Source organism: Bombyx mori, chromosome 22, assembly GCF_030269925.1.
Source record: "Bombyx mori chromosome 22, ASM3026992v2".
NCBI lineage: Eukaryota > Metazoa > Arthropoda > Insecta > Lepidoptera > Bombycidae > Bombyx > Bombyx mori.
The window spans coordinates 11,733,704-11,755,403 of NC_085128.1; the positions used below are offsets into that span (position 1 = coordinate 11,733,704).

General features: G+C 41.2%; 2 protein-coding genes across 2 annotated transcripts in view; both read left to right on the top strand.

Annotated features, from left to right (window-relative positions):
* The window catches only part of LOC101740593 (zonadhesin), a 140,599-nt gene that overhangs the window by 105,701 nt on the left and 13,198 nt on the right, over positions 1–21,700 (top strand). The window contains 6 exon segments of the mRNA XM_062675008.1: positions 8,296–8,484; positions 8,551–8,739; positions 10,727–10,927; positions 12,987–13,172; positions 14,537–14,698; positions 15,206–15,388. Of these exon segments, the coding sequence (XP_062530992.1) occupies positions 8,296–8,484; positions 8,551–8,739; positions 10,727–10,927; positions 12,987–13,172; positions 14,537–14,698; positions 15,206–15,388 (1,110 nt within the window).
* serpin-28 (serine protease inhibitor 28) overlaps positions 1–21,700 on the top strand; it is a 94,017-nt gene that overhangs the window by 44,072 nt on the left and 28,245 nt on the right.

Below are 21,700 nucleotides of genomic sequence, written 5' to 3' on the forward strand. Positions count from 1 at the left end.
AAAACAGTGAATAGCCTTGATAAGCACTTCAGAAAGCATTCTTTGGTTAAAATGTTAAAGACGTTCTTGTTTGTAGCCTGTATCGCTAATGTGCTTCTAGCAGACTCTACTGAAGGTATTTATTTAACTTGCATTATAAATTTCTTACGAAATTGTGTGATAAGAGAAAACTGAAAAAATTTAGACATCGCAATTAATCTCTTTATTTTATTTTAAAAAAAGTTGTTTAATATTTATATCCGAAATTTTTCATATTTATATTTTAAAAATCAAGCAGCGAGATTGCGTAACAAAAAATAAAAGTACTCAACAGAAGACCACTAACGAAATTAAATAAATACATCAGTAAAATAAAGTTTTGTGGTTTGTCTCAAGATACCTCGTGATGAAATAAAAAAATCACTCCCAAAAAAACCTGTTTGCTTAGAAAAGGCACTCCTTTAATTATTTTAGTAAATGTCTATCCCGATATAACAACACATATTTCAAATTTATAAAATGTGAATAAAAATTGTCGTAAAGTTCTGGAACTTTCGACGAATTTCAAATAATAGTTCACCTTTTATTTTATTTGGGAATCGTTTTTTTGACAGTTTTTTGGTCCGCCCTATGCACCAATAAAATAAATTATTGATATCTAATTTCTACATTATACATGTATGTTATAAGACCTCAGTGATAAATAATAAGTTCCGATTAGTTTTCAATACAGACTGGGGTGCTGTTATTATAAACCCACTGTCTCTCCCAACTAGCCGGTAAAAATAATACCCAATACCGTAATTAATACCATGAGAGTTGATACGGGAATGATATAGGCACGACTTGTACTTTGCACGATTTGTGCTTCACCAAAGCAATATTACGGTTCAATCTGAAGACTACGACAACTATTATAATTACTTAGGTAATTTAGATTTGAATTTTATTTACTGAGCTAAGTATGTGGGACCGTTCGCATAGCAATTAAAATGGACATTAACGGGTTAATAATAGTTGAGTTATGAATACATTTTTGTAGACTGAAAAAAATCGGTAAAATAAATTCTATTAATCTTATTATTTTTTTAAAAAGCAGTACCCTACTCACTCCGAGAATATATTTATGAAGTGACTATAATTTCGCGCGGTTATTAATTTTACGAATAAAAATTTAAATTCGTGAATAAACTTCATAACAATGAAATTATCTGCGAGATGGCCATGTAAGAAACCTTGAATACAAGCTGGAAGTATTGATTTGATTTATAGTAACCACACCTATTGAATTGAAAATTTTAATTAAAGAAAAAGCAATTTTCTAATTTTTAGAAACATGTGAACAAGATTCGGATGATTATCGAAATGAAAATGACTGTGGTGAGTTTTATCAAATACTTTCTTATCTATCTGTATTTTTACATAGATTTTTACTTTCCACTACATTTGTACAACACTTTTAGGCTTAAATGAAGAATTTTCGGATTGCCCCGATGGTGCCTGCAGACCCTTAACTTGTGATGAAGTAGGATATCCTGTGCCCTGCGCAGATATTGATCCAGAAAGGGGATGCCCAAGCGAACCTAAGTGTATTTGTAAAAATGGATTCGTATTGAATAACAGCAGCATTTGTATACCAATTAGGGAATGCCGTAAGTGTTTTATACTTATTTATTCTTTTTTTTCTTTAAATATACTAGAAAGAAATATTAATTTAATGTAGATACCACCATTTCGATGACCGTTTTGATTATAAAGTTGATTATAAGAAAAAAAATATTATAACTATAATATTTCACCTTTAATTTTACCTTTTTCAATTCTTCATAAAATAAATATGCACAATCCTTTTCCATCGTTTTCCTATAGCTTCATGCGGTGGAGATCCCAACGCTGAAGGTGGAGGTTGCGGTTTGAACTGTGGCAATCTATGTAGCAACTATGATCAAAAGCCCATCAAATGTTCAACAGATATATGTGAAGCTAATGGCTGCGATTGTAGACAAGGATATGTTTTTGATGAAATCAAACGGATATGTGTCCTACCAAACGAATGTCGTAAGAATAAAAAGCAAAAATAATTTACCTGTTGCTATTATATAATTGCTATAAACTGGGAATTACTATGACGCAAAATACTTGGTTTTTTTTTGTTTCCGTATTTCCCTGTTGTTATTTCCTCGTCACCGTTTCTTTAGTCTTTCTTGTTATTAAGTTAAGATACTATTGTACGGGAAATTTCGAACTTTATTGTAATATTGAGTGAGACTTTACATTTATTTTAATTTTAAGACAATTTGTTCTAGTACTTATTGAAAATGGATCTTCTCAAAAATGTTGATTCAATTTAAACTATACCGCGATCGATATCTTTATGTCTGGTCGACAGATAAAAATATCTCAGTCCTCAAATGTGCTTTACATGAAATGATGATGAATTTCGTTGATTTCATGATTTCGAAGTCGTCGTGACCTAAAAGATAAGACGTCCGGTGCATTCGTATCGAACGATACAACGGTGTTCGAAACCCGCAGGCAAGGTACCGATTTTTCTAATGAAATACGTACTTAACAAATGTTCACGATTGACTTCCACGGTGAAGGAATAACATCGTGCAATAAAAATCAAACCCGCAAAATTATAATTTGCGTAATTACTGGTGGTAGGACATCTTGTGAGACCCCACGGGTGGGTACCACCCTGCCTATTTCTGCCGTGAAGCAGTAATGCGTTTCGGTTTGAACGGTGGGGCAGCCGTTGTATCTATACTGAGACCTTAGAACTCATATCTCAAGGTGGGTGGCGGCATTTACGTTTTAGATTTATAGGGCTCCGGTAACCACTTAACCAGACATACCAGGTGGGCCGTGAACTCGTCCACACATCTAAGCAATAAAAAAAATGTAAATAATTATCGATTCAGCTTCGAAATGTACGAAACCAAATGAAGTATTCGACGAATGCCCGAAAACATGTCCACCCAGAGTATGTGGCGTAGATGAACGCACGATAAGGTGCGCTGCTCCACCCAAGCCTGGGGATCCTGCATGCAAGCCGGGATGTCGATGTGCTGACAATTATTATCGTAACGAACAGGGTACTTGCGTTACGAAGGAACAGTGCAGTATGTAAAATGATATCAACGTAAAGCTTATAACAAAAAAGATGTTGAATGTTGATATTTCTTTTTAGAAATCAAATGTAATCAGAATGAGGTATTCGATTTATGTCCTGCCCCATGTCCTCCAAGAAGATGCGGTATAGACCCAGCCACGGTGAATTGTATTCCGTCGCCTAAAATCGGAGATCCAGGTTGCGAGCCCGGCTGTCGATGTATTGACGGTTACGTCAGGAATGATACAGATGTTTGTATTCCGAAAGAAGAATGTCGTAAGTAATCAAAACTTAATAAATTCTGTTACCAAATTTCAGTTCGCTGACCTGTCTACTGTTAGTACAACATTATGTAAGTAACGTTAACAGCTGAATACGAAACTGATTAAATTTGAATTCAAATTGGCTGATGCCTTTTTATCTTTTTTTTTTTTTTTTTTTTTTTTTTTTTTTTTTTTTTTTTTTTTTTTTTTTTTTTTTTTTTTTTTTTTATATACATATATATTGCATATATATTTTATTTATTTAGCTGTGGTGTGTACTGGAGAAAATGAAGAATATGATAACTGTCCAGCGCCTTGCCCACCACAAACGTGCGACAGTCTTAAAAGAAAATATTTTTGTCCCAAACAACGTATTGTAAACGGAAAATATATCCCAGACGCTAAAAGTGGCCAAAAGTGCGAGGGTTCATGTCGTTGCATACCTGGCTATTATAGAAACAAACAAGGCATTTGTATATCAAAAGGAAGTTGTAGTAAGTTAAAGAGAATATAATATAAAATATCGATGCACACATAAATTTGAGATTATTCCATCATTTTATATTAACTTTACGGCAACATCCTACCACCTAGGATCATTGGGTTCATTTCATTTTATCTTCTGAGACAATTTTTGCCACCCACAATGCAACTCTGAAATGTCGATGCTATAGTGTCCTTGAAAAAAGGAGTGAAAAAAGTTTTTGCAGTAAGAGCTGTATATGAATATAACACTGAAAGTGAAGAAGTCTAGTTTGTCCTAGATGGTCTTAAAAAGTTTGGATTTAAAAAAGTTGAGGAATCGAAATTTTTTAACTCGGTATTATTCATAAATTCATTTCCAACGAAGTCCTCTTCCTTTATTTTAATCAGGAAGCAAAATAGAACACAGTTTTCAAATGGTGCATGTTTAACGATGAAAATCTTCACAGAGTGCGGAGAATACGAACGATACGAAGTATGCCCATTTGATACATGCACTGCAAAAAATTGTTCTGAACTCGGATTTGCAATAGGCTGCCCTGGGCAAACTCAAGACGGTAGTTGTCCTGGTGGTCCGGGATGTGTCTGTATCGACGGGTATTTGAGAAATGACGTAGGATCCTGTATACCACAGTCAGAATGTGGTAAGTCTAGGTTATTTGTAATAGTGCCCAAAGCTTATAATTCCTTCCTTCAGGAGAATTTTGAATTATTGTCTATCTTAACACAATATGGACAGAACTGAAATCTTAAGGTTCTTTGTTTTAAAAATGCAGAAATATTTATCTATGAAACTTCACAGACACAAATACAAATTGGCCAGCTTAATGGCATCGACATCTTCTACCAGCGAAGCAAGGATGATGCAGAACAAAAACCTAGTAGGTTCAAGGGATGATAAAATAAACTAAAACAATATAATATCCTTTATAGAAACATGCGGAGGAGATCCTAACGCAAGAGCCGGTTGTGGGAGTAATTGTAACAGAAAATGCTCCGATATTGGTGCAAATGAAACAAAAGCTTGTACTTTAGCTTGCCGTGTCAACGCCTGTGATTGCAAAGATGGGTATTATCTCGATGAAAACACCGGAAAATGTGTGCTTCCTAACGAATGCCGTACGTAGATTTACGTTACATCATCATCGCCTCGAATACTTTAAGAAGGAATAACGTGATACGTTACTATCATTTATATTGTCAACATATATAACAACGTTATCGTCATCACCGTTGCTACAATTAATTACAACCATTTCGTTCTGAACATTGGGATACTATATTTTTTAATTCCAGACCCCTTTTGGAAATAATTTCATCTAATAAATAAAAACGGTGCATGTATCACTTGGTGCACGTGAATGAAGTGAAACTTCTTTTTCGATGTGTAGTAATGTGGTTTTCTTCATTTTTCATCCTTTAATCAGATTGTTCTTATAATAGGGAATGCTGTGTATAATAGATGCGAAATCTTCAACATTAATATTTTAAATATGTTAAATTATACTTAGAAAAATATATAACTATATATTATTATATATATTTTTTAAATACTTCATTAAAATATTGGACGCTACTCGTTGCTAACGCTCGTGCTGGCCTGTAACAGGTATACTACGCGCATGCGTTCGAGTGCTACGCATTCACTGTCGGTCTGTCTCTTTCTAGTATGGTAGCATTCAACGTGTAACGCAACCTTGTTAGAAGTCCCATTAGAAGTTTCACTTCAATAATAATAATAATCTTAACTTTCGATCAAGCCTTAATTAAATTTCATTGTTTGTTTTTTAGCTTCAATATGCGGTCCCGATGAAGTGTATTCCGATTGTACAAACGGCGGTTGTAATGCGAAAAACTGTACACAATTAGGCAGACCCGTACCTTGCGTTAAGATTAATCCTAAGAATTGCAAGAAAGGTTGCATTTGTAAAGAGGGATACTTACGCGACGAAAACGGCTTATGTGTTCCTGAACAATCTTGTCCTCGTGCGTATATGTTGTTGCTTGTCGCTCATTCATCATCATCATCATCAGTCCGCAGTCGTCCACTGCTGGACATAAGCCTGTCCCAAATTACACCACTGAGCCCGGTCTTCGACTCTCCTCATCCACCTCTTTTACCATCCACCAACCACCAGTCGATCATTCATATTAAAAGTATTAGTAAGTTAAGTAAATTAGGGCCACTTTTTCAACATTTCTGTCCTACAAAAATCTGGTGACTTATGAGGATCCTGTCAGCAGCCTTACAATATTTACCGCAAAACATTTATTTAGGTTTGTAGAGTGGTACAGCTTTTTTTAAATAATAAAACTGGTAACTAATTCTACGTAATGTTTTTTTTTTTTTCTTATTATTGAAATATAACTGGGGGCCCGGTGGCCTTTCCAGTTTCACCAGGACATGTGGGCGAACAAAGGCTCAGCCAGGAGGGGTGAGATTTGCTAACAACTGCCCGAGCACCTCCAAAGGAGACCTAACAACTCAAGAGCAATTGCTTCGCGAATGAATCTACTACCGGATCGAAATCGCGACCCACTGAGAAGATCCGGCGAGAAACTCAGCGGGCTGATGCATGGGTTAGGTTGCACGTCGACCTCTTTGTCGAGTTCGACGAGTACGGTTACTGGGGTCCCTAAGCCTGCTCCTAGTGTTAGAGCTGAAGGCGTCTAATGCAAAGGCTATTGGATCTGATGGATCCGTAACGACGTGTCTAGGGCGTCGACGGTGACTGGCTCCTGCATGATCAGGATTCGGGGAGTAGTCAGCGGCAGCAACGGTAAAGCGATTATTATGACGCATAGTCTTATCGAAGTACCGTTCCGACGCTGACTTCATGTATTTCTGGACTGATTTGAGACCCAGGTCATCGTGTAGGTCAACGTTCCTCACGAACTACGGAGCCCCAATAGCTAACCTGCAAAAGCGGGATTGTAGGGATTGGAGGGATAGGGAAATAGCACTGCTGTACTTTTCGCTGGGTTGATGTCTATGCGCCATTTCCTGAACCATTGTCCGAGGGTTAGCGCTGCGCTCTGGAGTTTACTTGTGATTAGGGACTTTTTTCTACTTGAGTAGTAAACGGTTGTGTTGTCAGCAAATAAGGCTAGCTGGGTCGGCGGCGACCGGGGAATATCGTTAATAAATAAACTAAATAGGAGTGGAGAGAGAATGGAGCCTTTCGGGACTCCAGCCGTTAGTGGTCGCGCGGAGGAGCGGGTTCCCTCTACTCGATATCGAAAAGAGCGGTTAGACAGGAAGTCCCGTATGATGAGCACGAGACTGTCCGGTACGCCCATGTTGAAAAGTTTGAAAATCAAACCGTTGTGCCAGACTTTGTCGAACGCTTTTGCGACGTCGAAGAAGAGGGCTCCCGTGTAGATCGGCTTTGGTCGGTTAAGTCCTACGAGAATGTGCTCCGTGAGGCCGTGCACCTGTTGTACGCATGTGTGATTTGCACGGAATCCGAATTGTTCATCGATGAGAATGCCCTTGGATGAGACGAAGTCTCTGAGGCGTTTGTAGAGCAGACGCTCATACAGTTTGCCTAGAGACATGAGGAGGCTAATCGGGTGGTAGCTCGTCGGATGAGTTTTTGGTTTACCGGGTTTATGTATGCCGATAACGTTCGCTTCTTTCCACACCGCGGGAAAGATACAGTTCGCCATAGCGGCATTGAAAATAGATGCCAACATCACGATGAGTTGGACGGGTAGAAGTTTAATAACGCGGTTAGATATACCGTCGGAACCGGGAGCCTTGCGAGGACGTAAGTCTTTGATCAAGTCCTTAACTTCCTTCGGGGTGACGGTTGGTTATGCATCCGAGGCTGGCAAGGAGGCTCTGCGTTCTACCTCACTGTCTACTAATTCTAAGTGAACAAGGTCCACGGATTGAGTGCTGGGCGTACACTGGGTTTGCAATGTATCGGCCAGCAGCTCTGCTTTTTCGTCATCATCGAACGCCGCGAGTCGGCCTGAGGAGCCTACGAGGGGGGGCATAGTTACTACCGTATCCAATTTGAGAGTACGAGCTAAGCGGTAGTAATACCTTTGAGAGGGCGCGAGTCCTTCTAAGAAATCAGACCATCTGGCATCTCGGACTTCGGCGATGCGAGATTTTACGTTGCCTTGTAGGGCACGCATTCGAATACGATTTTCCGCGGTAGGATACCTATCGTAGGCGCGAATCGAGGCGTTCTTAGCTCTAAGGATTACTGAAGTCCTTAACATTCAGACTGTTAACTCATTGCTCTGTCCATTGCACTAAAAAGCACATACATAATATGAGCGCTTGTTTCCACATTTTTTATTAATCACTAACGAAACATAAACTATATTTGGTATACCAAAACTTATTTTTCTAATATTTTATCAATTAAATAACACGATTGCTCGGGTTATATTACTTTATTTTCCGCTTGTATTTTCACTGATTCTATTTTTCTATTTCAGAGTCTTGTAACAAGCCGAACGAAGTTTATGAGCGGTGTACCTTCGACTGCCCTCCACAGACGTGCGACAGTCTCGACAAAGCGTATGCGTGTCCATTGCAAAATAACCAAACTTGCGTAGGAAAATGTAAATGCAAACCCGGCTACTACAGAAATTTAATCGGAGAATGTATTTCCGAAGAAGATTGCCGTACGTATTAAGTTACTTGCTTAGACTTAATCTGGCTAAGTTATTCGATAAATATGTTTATTACAGGAAGATGTCCCGGAAAACATGAATATTATTCTTGTGGCGGAGCATGCGACAACATTTGTGACAAACTAAGCGAAGAGAACCAGACAAGTTGTTCGATAATTAATATAAAATGTAATGAAATGTGTTACTGCGAGGAAGGCTATGCACGGAATAAAAACAATATTTGTGTACCTTTTGATCAATGCAATGGTGAGTATCCAAAATCACAGAAATTAATATATAAATTCCAAAGTATGTCCATCAATTTTCGGTTTGTCTGTTTGTCTTTTTTTTTATTGCCTAGGTGGGTAGAGGAGCTCACAGCCCATCTGGTGTTAAGTGGTTTCTGGAGCCCATAGACATCTACAACGTAAATGCGCCACCTACCTTGAGATATAAGTTCTAAGATCTCAGTATAGTTACAACGGCTGCCCCACCTTCCAAACTGAAACGCATTACTGCTTCACGGCAGGAATAGGCAGGGCGGTGGTACCTACCCGCGCGGACTCACAAGAGGTCCTACCACCAGTAATTACGCAAATTAAAATTTTGCGGGTTTCACTTTTATTACACGATGTTATTCCTTCACCGTGGAAGTCAATCGTGAAAATTAAATTTGTTGAGTACGTAATTCATTAGAAAAATTGATACCTGCCCGGGATTCGAATACAGGTGTATCGCTCAACACGAATGCACCAGACGTCTTATTCCTTAGGCCACGACGACTTCAAGTCTTCCAAGATACAGCTATACTACGACATGCAGTTATACTAGAGCATGAGCAATAAATACATGGTAGAGCAGATTTTGTCTAGAGATATATTAGGGGTCAAAGTATGAAACTGCCCATTTGTACTGAAAAATTGAAATTCGTTTTTATTTTTATTTAACATATTTATTTAATCTAAATATTTACTATTATTATCTATACATTGCTGCCATCTAATAGGAAGGTTTTATGTCAATTCGAAGTACCTATTACAATAGAACGGCAATTTCACACTTTAACCCCTATGGCACTTTTTTTTTAATTCTGGGAAAAGGTATCGTGCCATCATTAATTATTATTGAATCTATCAAGAAACGTAACATTATACATTCCTGTATGATATTTATTCGTAGTTTGGCCTTAGGTTTGATCTTCATTATTCTATTAAAATAAGTGTAAACTCTGTAACAGCTTACATACAATACCCCTTTAATTAGCAAGATTCCTGCGCCGTGTGACATTTTTGTTGAGTTTTTGCCGAACAGTAAAGATCCCTTCCTTTCGCAGTCACATGGTTGCTGCTCCGCGGCCCTTTCTTATCGCTAACACTCATTACATTTACTTAATAAATGTGGTCTGTGTCTTTAATAAAATATGGCAGCGTGCTCTCCTGTTTTAAGTTTCTTACAATTCAAGTTCCATCTTTCATTACGAGACGCATTAATTTAAGAAATTCGTGCATTAACTATATAATAAGGCATTGGTTTTGTGTTACCTTATGTACGAGATATTACAAGAATATATTATATTTAGTTCTTTACGTTTCTGTAGGTTTTTTGTTTATCATTCTTTCGAGAACGGAGACATGACCGTGCCTCGACAGAGTCTCGCTTCTTATGTATAAAAGAGTATAATAGATAGTCAGGTGTTGACAACCGTCATTCATCAGTCTGCTAAGAATGACGATCGGGTTAATCGACAATTATCCCCTACCCTTCTCTAAGCTGTTAACATTTTGATTAGTATTGTCTTTGATTAATTTTGTATCAAAAAGAAACAATGTCGAACTCTAACAATAGCTCTTATATCCTTATGCATCAATTGGCATTTTATCTTTATATTATATATACTTGAATTATTTGTGGAAGTTTAGAGAAGGTTTAAAAGGTGAAGGTTTAAAAATATGAAAATGCTCGGAATTAAATGAAAATAACGATATTGTTTTTCCTTTGATGTGTTCCCCGTCGGACGGATTCCTTTTGTTTGTTTTGAGTTTATTTTATACAAAAGCTTAGGTCTTATATTTATCGATTGAGGCACTACGAAGTCTGCCGGGTCAGCTAGTAATTAATAAGTATAAATTAACCATGTGTACAAAATTACAGTTAAGTACAGTTTTTATCGAACGGCGCAGCTATTTTTAATATATCTATAATAATGCTCATCTCATGCTCAAACTTAAATGATTTCAAGTAATCAATCTTTTAGATCCTGTTTGTCCTGAAAACGAAAGGTACGATAAGTGTCCTGCATTTTTGTGTGGTCCACAAAAGTGCTCTGAACTCGGCTTCGGTACAAACTGTCCAGCATCTGTCAATAATGGTACTTGTCCCGGAAAACCGGGATGCGTCTGTGTTAATGGATACGTCAGAAACAATAAAAACGTTTGCATACCACAGGATCAATGCCGTAAGTAAACTTTATAGAGCTCTGTAATTTTTCTCTATGATTGCCAATAAAGATTATCACGATGGGATGACATGTCGCGTAAACTGAACCAGTACGTATAATTTGAACCATAGAAATTTAGATCAAGCACTGTATGAGTATCTTAGAGCTATACTGAGTGAGGTACAATTTTATAAAACTACATCTCTGGATGCAATAGTAAATGGAATATAAGGCTTATGATTTTTGTAGGTATTAAAATTCTTACTAAACGCAAATTTGTCAAAAAAAAAAGTTACGTTAATTTTGAGGTTCTTTGATAAAATGAACAAGCTGATATTAAGACTGGTATTAAGAGGCTTTTTTTATTTATTGCCTTTGTACTTTTTTTTTTTTTTTACCGGAAACCATAGATATCAGAACATAAATACAGTCATTCACCTTGAGACATACATAGGTATGCAGTTTTAATTGCACGTTATGCAATTAAGACTGCCCACCTATATACCTAGTCAGTTCATAAATTCTGTCACATGTTTAATGTAAAATAATTGAAACAAGTTTATTCATTATGTAACTATTCATATACCAAAATGAACTTAACAAAACATAGATTCTTATGACACTAAAGTTTATTCAAAATGACCTCCGTGATTTTGAATACAGGCCTTCAATCTGCGCGGCCAGTCGTCTATCGCAGCACGAACGAGGTCCATGTCAATATCGGCGGCTGCCTTAATCAAGGATGTCTTGAGTGACTCCAAATTGGGATGAGGCTTTGAGCACGCCTTTTCCTCCAAGTGTTGCCATATCTTGTAATCTAACGGATTCAAATCTGGACTGGAGGAGGGCCAGTCTTCGTGCCGGATGAAGTCGATTTCACGCGCCGCCAGCCAGTCTTGTGTGCTCTTCGCTCTATGAGCTGGCGCCGAATCTTGTTGGAATACCCAGCTCCTGTTATTGAACATGGTATGAGAAACAGGTTCCACAAGGTTCGTCAGGACTGTATTTTGATACACAACTGCATTCGTTTTTACACCTTTCTCACAAAAATGTACCTCTGTTAAGCCCCAATAAGAAACTCCCAACCATACCATGAGCGAGAATGGAAAATGACCTCGTTGGACACGCGGAATACGGTTGCCCGCTTCTTCACTACTATGTGCGTACACCTTATAAATTTTTTTGTTGTAGCTCTCTTCTACGGTAAAAATTTTTTCATCCTAAAAAAGAATTTCCCGATATTTTTTTCCCGCGTACCGCTTCAACAAAGCGCGGCATCTCTTCAGTCTCAGGTCCATTAGACGAGCATTCAAACGATGTCCTGTTTTTCTTAGATATGCCCGAAGCCCTAAGTCTTCATTTAACACCCTTTTCATCATGGTTCTGCTTAACCCCATCTGAAGGGCCAACAGTTTCTGCTTACGTTTGGGATTTCTTTGAATTCGCGCCTTCACATTTTTTATCACTGCTGGAGTCCTAACAGACCGAGGGCGACCACTTCTTGACCTGTCATCTACACTAGAGTCTTCATTGTATCGTTTGATGGTACGATAAACGAATCTTTTGGTTATATTAAAATTTTTCAGTATGTTAAAAATTTGAATTGGCGCGTAACCGCAACGATGCAACGCAATAGCTGCAACACGGTCTTCTTTAGGCGTCCACTCCATATTTAAAAATTAGTAAAATTCTAAAAGTATACATTTTTATTTTCGTGAACAATTCGAAATTCGAATTCAATAAACTTTTTTGTGGCCAGCATTCTAAAAGAAAAGTTTTTACTGTGTGACAATACTTATGACCTGACTAGTTATATATATGAAGACGTTATTTATTCCGCCGATTAAAGCAGAATATTCATTTGCGCTAGAAATAAGACGGTGGTGTCTACGGCGGCCTTAATATTTACTCTAACTTTGTAATATACTAGAATAGTACTCAGAGTAGATGGCTGCCCATTTCACGTGACTTTTGTTGCCTTCTACGAGAAGAGATAGAGTAGTGATATTCTAGACCACACGGCTCTTTCTATGTGTGAAATAAACATAAGCATTCACATTTATTTGACTTTTTTTAGCTTCATGTGGAGGAGACGAAAATGCTCAATCTGGATGCGGTAATTACTGTGGAAACCGTTGCTCAGATTACGAAGGTGGACCAAAGGTATGTCCTCTGATCTGCATCCTGAATTCGTGTGACTGTAGACCGGGCTATGTGTATGATGATCTAGTTAAAAAATGTGTTCTTCCGAAAGATTGCTCATGTAAGTATCACTTTCAAGACTTTAACAAACTTCAAAAAATAACGTCTCGCTAAGACTTTTTTGAAAAACACCTTTTTTATTGCTCAGGTTCTAGGACTAGCTCACGGCCTACCTGTTGTTAAGTGGTTACCGGAGCCCATAGACATCTACAACGTAAACGCCGCCACCTACCTTGAAATATGAGCTCTAAGGTCTCAGTTTTTACAGTACAACGGCTGCCCCACCCTTAAAACCGAAACACATACTGTTTCATGGCAGAAATGGGCAGGGTGGCGGTACCAACCCGTGCGGACTCACAAGACATCCTACCATCAGTAAAATTACTAGTACTATATATTTGTACTGCACGCTTTGAAACTTACCGCACACACCAAGCTGTAGGACTTCCTTTTCCTCATTCCTTCCTCGACTCGACTATCCACATCCTACATGCCTTATTTAGATGCTCCAAGCAAAACTAAGTGAAAATAAAACCAAAGAAAAAACACAGCGGGCAGCATAAAACTGAAACACGATGACGATTTTTAAAACGAATATTTTTGAATATTGTTAATCAATCTTAATATAAAACTCTCGCGATTGTGAAAATTTAAAGTGTGTTAAGGATCTTCGGAGTGAGTGAACAAGTTTATCCTTTTCTCGGACCTAACAACATGAAACACATAACACCAACAAAAACCGCAATCAAATGAATGGCTTATAAAGGCAAACAGAACATAGAAACGTTCATATTATTATATATTTATCTAAATGATAATACCTATACGATATATGCATAAATAATATAAAAAAAAATATGTTCATTTTGTCACTAGAACTCTATAGGTAGTCCACAAAATTCCATCAGCTTTATTGGAGTGTTTTTCACAGCCCACCTGGTTTTAGGTGGTTACTGGAACCTATAGATATCACAATATATTTGTATAGTTATAGCAGCACCCACCTTCAAACATTGGACCTCATGTATTACGTGTATTGTATAGCGGTTGTCGCACCCTTAAAATCGGAACGCATGGCACATGACTTTGTCTGTTTGTATTCCTCTGCCCAGTTCTGCTGCGAAGTAATGCGTTTGGGTTTAAAAGATCTGGGGCTCTAAGTACTCTGCTAACTACAGCCAGGTGGGCTGTGTGAGCTCATTCACAAATCTACGCTATAAAACAAACATAGACAGGTTGGTGGTACCTTCCCGCGACAGCTAACATTATTCCTTAGCACCAAAATTTCAAGATTTGGTCTCTTGGATAGAGCTAGCTAATAGCTATTAGACGGTAGTTAACGTAATATTAAATTTTCTACACATGAAAACTGTAAGCTGTACCATAGCGCATCCAAAAAACAAATATCAACCTTTTTAAATTTAGCCAAACCACTTTGTGGCGAAAACGAAGAATCTTCAGATTGTGCCAATCGCTATGATAGTCCAGATTGCTATGTGGATCCCATGGATTGCATTCAAGGATGCATTTGCAAAGTAGGATATGTGAGAAATGATGAAGGAGTTTGTGTTCGAGATGATTGTGATGGTACGTACGTAATCTCTATGATTTTTATAATCCGTGACCATTTTATAACTATTCTAAAATTAAATCACAAATAATATAAATTATTTGTGATTTAGAATACTTTTAATTATTTAATAATTAATTAATAGATTTTATTAAAAAGAAAAGTTAAATTTTTTGGTAAATTTAATAGGTGTATACCGTTGCTCGATGACAATGGCAATGCCAATAAAGTATCTTTATCATTGTTTACTACTCGAAAGCTGTGGGATCACAGATTAGAGTGAACTCCACTCAATTTCAATCTAAAGCCCAAAAAAAAATTCTCAAAAAAATGCCTTAAAATGCACTGTTGATGAATGCAGTAGTGCATGGTCAAAGAAAAAGAAGGTCTGCTTTGGTGCAAATCCAGAAAATATTACAACGTAATGGATTAACTACTTGGTCAAATAAATGAATAATAGCATTTTTTATTTAAATTCAAAGATTAATTTCATTTAATGTTCATTGGTACATTTTATTTATTAGACTCATGCAATGGGGATCCGAACGCCGTTGTTGGATGTGGAGTAAACTGTAACAGACATTGTTCTTATATCGGCAAAGAAAGTCAAGGTTGTATTGAGATTTGCTACGAAGACGGCTGCGATTGTAAAGACGGATATTATTACGATGATAACATTAATAAATGTGTTTTACCCGAAGACTGCAGTAAGTTTGGATAATTTATTGAGTACAATTGTATTTTTGTGATCAATTTCGGAAGAATTTAATTTATACCGACTATTTATTTAATGAAGTTTTTTTAAGTACTTTCATTACAAAACAATGGAATGAATATTTTTTTAAGAAGAAGCTGTGTGGTTATTGTTTTTGCATGTAAATATTTACCAAACGTTGACTCTCACAACAGTGGAGACTGGTCATATTTAGCATTGCACGCGGTACGCCAAAAACAAGCAAATTAAAATTGAAAAAAAGGAAAAAATAGCAAAAATACAATAATTACATAAAAGCGTAAATAGAAATAAACATCGGCCATAAGATAACACGGAAAGAAAGAGCAGCTAATTACGATGGGAAGAAGAAATAAATTCAAAAGTAAGGAAATTATAGATGTCCTATCTTATTAGTTTATAAAATAAATGAATTAGAAAGAAATGAAGTAGACCTCAATATTTAACTTCAATTATGTACCTAACTATATAACTATAACTCAATATTTAATATTTACCACAATATTTATTAATATACATCAATATAATATGTATGAAATTGAAGTGTATTGTTATTTATATACACATCTTATAATAACGAATGTAAAGGGTTTATATTACTAGAAATTTGTGTAAGAAGTAAAGATTTATAAAAATAAATTTAGTCTTATAAAATTTTAAGTGATTACAATCATGTGTGTTTGTTTTTTTTTTTTTTTTTTTTTTTTTTTTTTTTTTTTTTTTTTTTTTTTTTTTTTCCTACCTATGCTGATAGCCTTGAGAGGCTACTTCAGCTTCGCCCTAACGTTAGTAGGTGAGCTCGCGGGGCTCAACCGGAGAGTTGCTAACACTGACTGTTGGCGACAGCGGCGTCGCCCCATAATTATAGAATAAGTTGAAGAATATAATAGAATATAGAATAGAATAATAGATTTATATAGATACGTATATAGACATAGACTTAAATATATATAGAGTTATAACAAATAGACAAATAAATAGAGTGCATGGACATATAGATATATAAGGACATTGATAACGTGCACATAGATTTTACTAAGAATAGAACGTAAGTTACTTTGAAATAAATAGTATACACTTTTGCTTTGTTATTCCCGATAGTTTTAAGATTTGCATATTAACTTAAATGAACACGCGCCCGGCCCGCGTCCCGAAACTATGTAACAAACAGCATTTATCTGTGTTCAGGACCGGGTATTTTGTTTATACGGGCGCGTCATATAGATTAAGCATAGAATAAGTTATATGTATCGATAGGGATTACAACATAGAATAGTTAAGTATAAGGCATTAGTATATACATTTATTAAATAAATAGATATAACGAATAAACCGAGCCGATCATAGTGAAAATGATCTCGACGAGAGCCGTATTTTACACGAGATCTCTGTAGGGTAACATTCCGAGGTAGTTAAGCGACCCTGCGACGCTGTCAGGTACCTGCCGACTTGCCGACCGACTACCTGCCGACCTACCGACCGACCCTCGACCGACTACCTGCCAACCGCCGGCCGCCGACCCTCCGAACGAAGATTACATAAAAAAAGCACGAGTAAAGACATCAGCGCCTCGAAGATATTTATTGAAGAATTGAAGACTATTGACAGATCGGTCGGCTCGGTTTTACGTTCAGTAGCAAAGTTTTGAGTTTTAATTTCGAGTGAGCTTGTACGATATCGTACACCTCAGGACCCTACATTGACTGCTTCAGATCGACACGAATAATCGCCACGAGACGGGCATCCGGCGTCTTATAGGATTTCAAGAAATCTTATAAGATTCATAAACCCGTCCAACCTGGGTTGGCGTCACTCGCCTTATCGACACGGGTGACGTGCTGCGTACCCAACAGCTGGTCCTTCGAGCCGGATACAGCGGTTATTCAACGATGCCGATCACCAGGAGCAACAAGGGATCATCGAGGGAACAGCCACTCGAACCTGCGGTTCAAGAAACCAGTCCGGGAGCAACAGAAGCGACGTCGTACGAAACATACGAGAGCTCCGCGACCGGTACGACCCAGAACACAAAACTTGAAGAGACAACGACGCGGACACGTGGTGAAAATAGACCCGCGTCGAAGAAATCGCTACGACGTAAGGAACTGGCAGCGAGAGCGGAGCTGGCGGAAAAAGAATTGATAGAAGCACAAGCAGCCACTATAGCCGCCAGACTCCGCCTGGAATTGATACAGGCTGAAAACGAAGACGACGATGATTCCATTATAGAAGAGCCAAAGGACCGGGATGATCAGATCAGGGCCTGGGTCCAGACGTCGGTGGGCAGTATGGACAAGGAGCCCGCAGGCGAGCACATTGAGAACCGTCCCGTCAGCAAGGCCAACATGGAAGAGTGCAGCAACAGGGACCTGGCTAAGGCGATAGTGGAAGCGGTGAGGAGCGCGACGACCAAGGAGCTGCCACCACAACCCGACTACATGCACCAGTTGCCGACGTTCGAAGGCGACTGCAGGGAGTGGGTGGCCTTCAAGGCTGTCTACGAGGATACCGCTCCACTCTTTTCAAGCGCTCAAAACATGGCGCGGCTGAGAAGAGCGCTGAAAGGACAAGCCAGGGAAGGAGTTCGCAGCCAGCTGTACTCCGAGAGCACACCGGAGGAAGTAATGGAATCACTGCGGCGGTGCTATGGAAGGGCGGACGCTTTAGTCTTAGCGGAGCTAGACCGCATACGAAGACTTCCGACGATAAGCGACTCCGCCTACGACATTTGCTCACTGGCGAGCAATGTTAACAATACCGTCGCAGCGATCAGGGGGCTGCGGAAACCCCAATATTTGATGTCGCCCGAACTGCTGAAGAGCATCGTCGACAAGATGCCGACCATCCTGAGGTTTCGGTGGTACGACCACATTATCGATAAAACTGAAGGAGACCCGGACCTCAACACGATGTGCGGCTTCCTGAATAAGATGGCGGACCGGTGCGGGCCACACGCTGTGGCCGAGGTGGCAACAAAAAGACAACCATCGAGGCGACAAGCGACGCACGCCACAACCGACTGCACCGAGCGCGCAACTTCGGACAGAGTAACAATAGACAAGCCGGCATGCCCGCAATGCAAGGAAGGACACCCGCTGTATGATTGTCCGAGGTACGAGAGAGCTACGGTGCAGGAACGATGGAGAATGGCAAAGGAGTCGCGCCTGTGTTATAAGTGCCTCGACGGTAAGCACCGGAAGCAAACATGTCAACGACCGCCATGCCGCACGTGCAAGCGCTGGCACCACTACTCGCTACACAACGAGAAGCTGGAGACAGAGCCAGCAGAGAACAGGGAAGTCGCGAACAACGTGCGACTTCCCATCAACTGCACGCGGATCAGCAGGGCGTACTTGAAGATGGTGCCCGTTGAAGTGTACGGGCCGTCGGGATCGACGACGGTGCTGGCCCTGCTGGACGAAGGCTCCACGGTAACTCTCCTGGACTTGAGCGTGGCGAAGCAGATCGGCCTGAAGGGACCCAAGGAGACGCTCCGCCTCGAGACCGTGGGCGGGAAGACCCTAACGAAGAAGGACTCGATGAAGCTTAACATCCGAGTTCGAGGGCTTCACCAGCGTCAGAAGAGGACGATTGTCGGAGCGCGCACAATGGATGATATAAGCCTTGCACCCCAGCGACTGAAGAGAGAGACCATCGAAGGCTACGCGCACCTGAGGAGCCTGGCGGACCAGTTATGTTACAATGAACAATCCCCCCAACTATTGATCGGGCAGGACAACTGGGGACTCATCGCCGCCAAGAAGACGCGCAGAGGCAGGAGGAACCAGCCGGTAGCCTCATTCACCCAATTGGGATGGGTGCTACATGGCCTCGATGGCAACAACGCGAAAGAGGTCAACTTCCTCACCTGCGCCCATGTATCGATGCCCGAAGAGGCCTTGGACAGATTAGTGAAGGAGCACTTCGCGATAGAGTCGCACCCAAGCGTCCGGGCACGGATATGGAGGCAAAGGCGCTCGACATCTTGGAGAAGGAGGACGACAGAGGTTGGAGACGCGATGACGGCCGCTTCGAAGCTCGGACCTACAATCCCTGTTCGAAGCGTTGTTGCAGTTCCGGAAAAGGCTCGTCGTGGTTGTCGCGGACATCAAGGAGAGGTTCCTGCAGATAAGGATCAGGGACGTGGACCGCGACAGCCCAAGATTTCTCTATAGAGAAGATCGACGCGAGGCCGCTCCAAAAGAGTATAGAATGACGTCGGTCATATTCGGAGCGGCCTGTTCACCGAGCGCGGCCCTGTTCATTAGAAATAAGAATGCCAAGGATTACAGACATCGATATCCAGAAGCCGCGTGGGCAATAGAAGGCGCTGCATTCTGGCGAGCCTCGCAGGCGGTGTGACCCCAGGAGACATAGAGCTGGGGTCGAAGGAAGAAAAGACCCTGGGCCTGCGGTGGTTCTACGAGTCGGACGAGGTGGGATTCCGGACACGTCCACGAGACCCAAAGGATATAGAAGCACGGACCCCGACCAAACGAGAAGTAACTAGCGCGGTAATGTCAACCTTCGACCCTATGGGGCTGGCATCACCCGTGCTAATAGAAGGGAAAGCGCTCACTCAGAGCATTTGGCGGAGCGAGATCGACTGGGACGACGTCATCCTGGAAAAGGACGAGGTGGCGTGGAAACGCTACATGGAGAACCTCCGCACGTTGCAAGGCCTCCGAATAGCAAGGTGCTTCTCGTGCTGCAACACTGAGGGGGAGCTGCACACGTTCACCGACGCCAGCGAGAAGGCCTACGCGTGTGCAGTCTATTGGCGTCAGAAGACAGATGAGAGCACCTACCGCGTCACGCTTCTAGCAGGGAAAGCCAGGGTGACCCCACTGAGACCAGTCTCTATCCCAAGGCTGGAGCTGCAAGCTGCACTGCTGGGGACAAGGATGGCGCAGGCGATAGCGAACGAATTGGACATCGCGGTCGGCAGAAGGACGTACTGGACTGACTCCAGTACAGTCCTGACATGGATAAAGACCGACCCACGCACGTTCAAACCTTTCGTTGCGCACCGACTCGCCGAGATAGAAGAGTCAACGAAGCCCCAAGAATGGCGATGGGTGCCTGGCTCGCAGAACCCAGCAGACGACGCAACTAGAGAGGCGCCGGCGGATTTCGACCACACGCATCGGTGGTTTAATGGACCCGAGTTCCTGTCGTGGGATGAATCGCGCTGGCCCAAGCCGCGAACATTCAAGCAAGAACCGTCTGGAGAAGAGAAAGAGGCCTTCCTGGTCGCCACGGCGAGGACCGCTGACGCTCGACCCACGCCCGATCCGCACAGATTCTCGAGCTGGGTCAAGTTATTGAGAGCAACAGCCAGGGTCCTCCAATTTATCGAGCTGTGTCGACCCCGGAAGGAGAGCGCCTGCGTGTCCAGACAATTGGAGCAGCAAGATCCCACGTGGAGGACGACGCGAGCGAAGCAGCCCCGATCAACATGGAAGATAAGGACTCCAGAAGCACCTACAAAAGCGTGGCTGCTGCTTGATCCAATCCACTTGAAGGAAGCGGAGAAGATCCTACTGAGAGGCAGCCAAGGAGAGAGCTTCGGTGAAAAAGATCCCGAACGTCACCCCAAGTTGCGACGGCTCGACGTCGTGATGGAAGATGGCCTGTTGCGCATGCACGGACGTATCGACGCAGCGCAATACATAGATGCAGACCGCAAGCGACCGATCGTACTGGACGGGAAGCACGTGATAGCGAGATTATTGATCAAACACTATCACGAGGCGTTCCAGCACGGTAACCACGCAACGGTGATGAACGACGTGCGGCAGCGCTACTGGATCCTAGGTCTAAGATCGATCATTCGAGCGACGGCCGTCCGATGCCAGTGGTGCAAGGTCTATCGGAGTACACCACGACTACCGCCCACCGGAGACCTGCCAATAGAGCGGCTACGACATGGAGAGCCGCCGTTCACCTGTGCTGCCGTCGATTACTTCGGGCCGATGACGGTGACTGTAGGACGACGTCACGAGAAGAGGTGGGGCGTGCTGTTCACATGCCTCACCACGAGAGCAGTCCACATGGAGCTAGCAGCGTCACTGACGGCAGACTCAATGCTGTTAGCGCTGCGCAGGATGGCCGCCCGGCGAGGAACGCCCAAAGTCATTTACAGCGACAATGGGACTAACTTCGTCGGCGCCAACAAGGAGCTCAAGCAGGCAATCGAGAATGCAAGGGAAGCAGACGTCGTGTCACGGGCCGCTCAGATGAACATAAAATGGAAGTTCATCCCGCCGGGAGCGCCGAACATGGG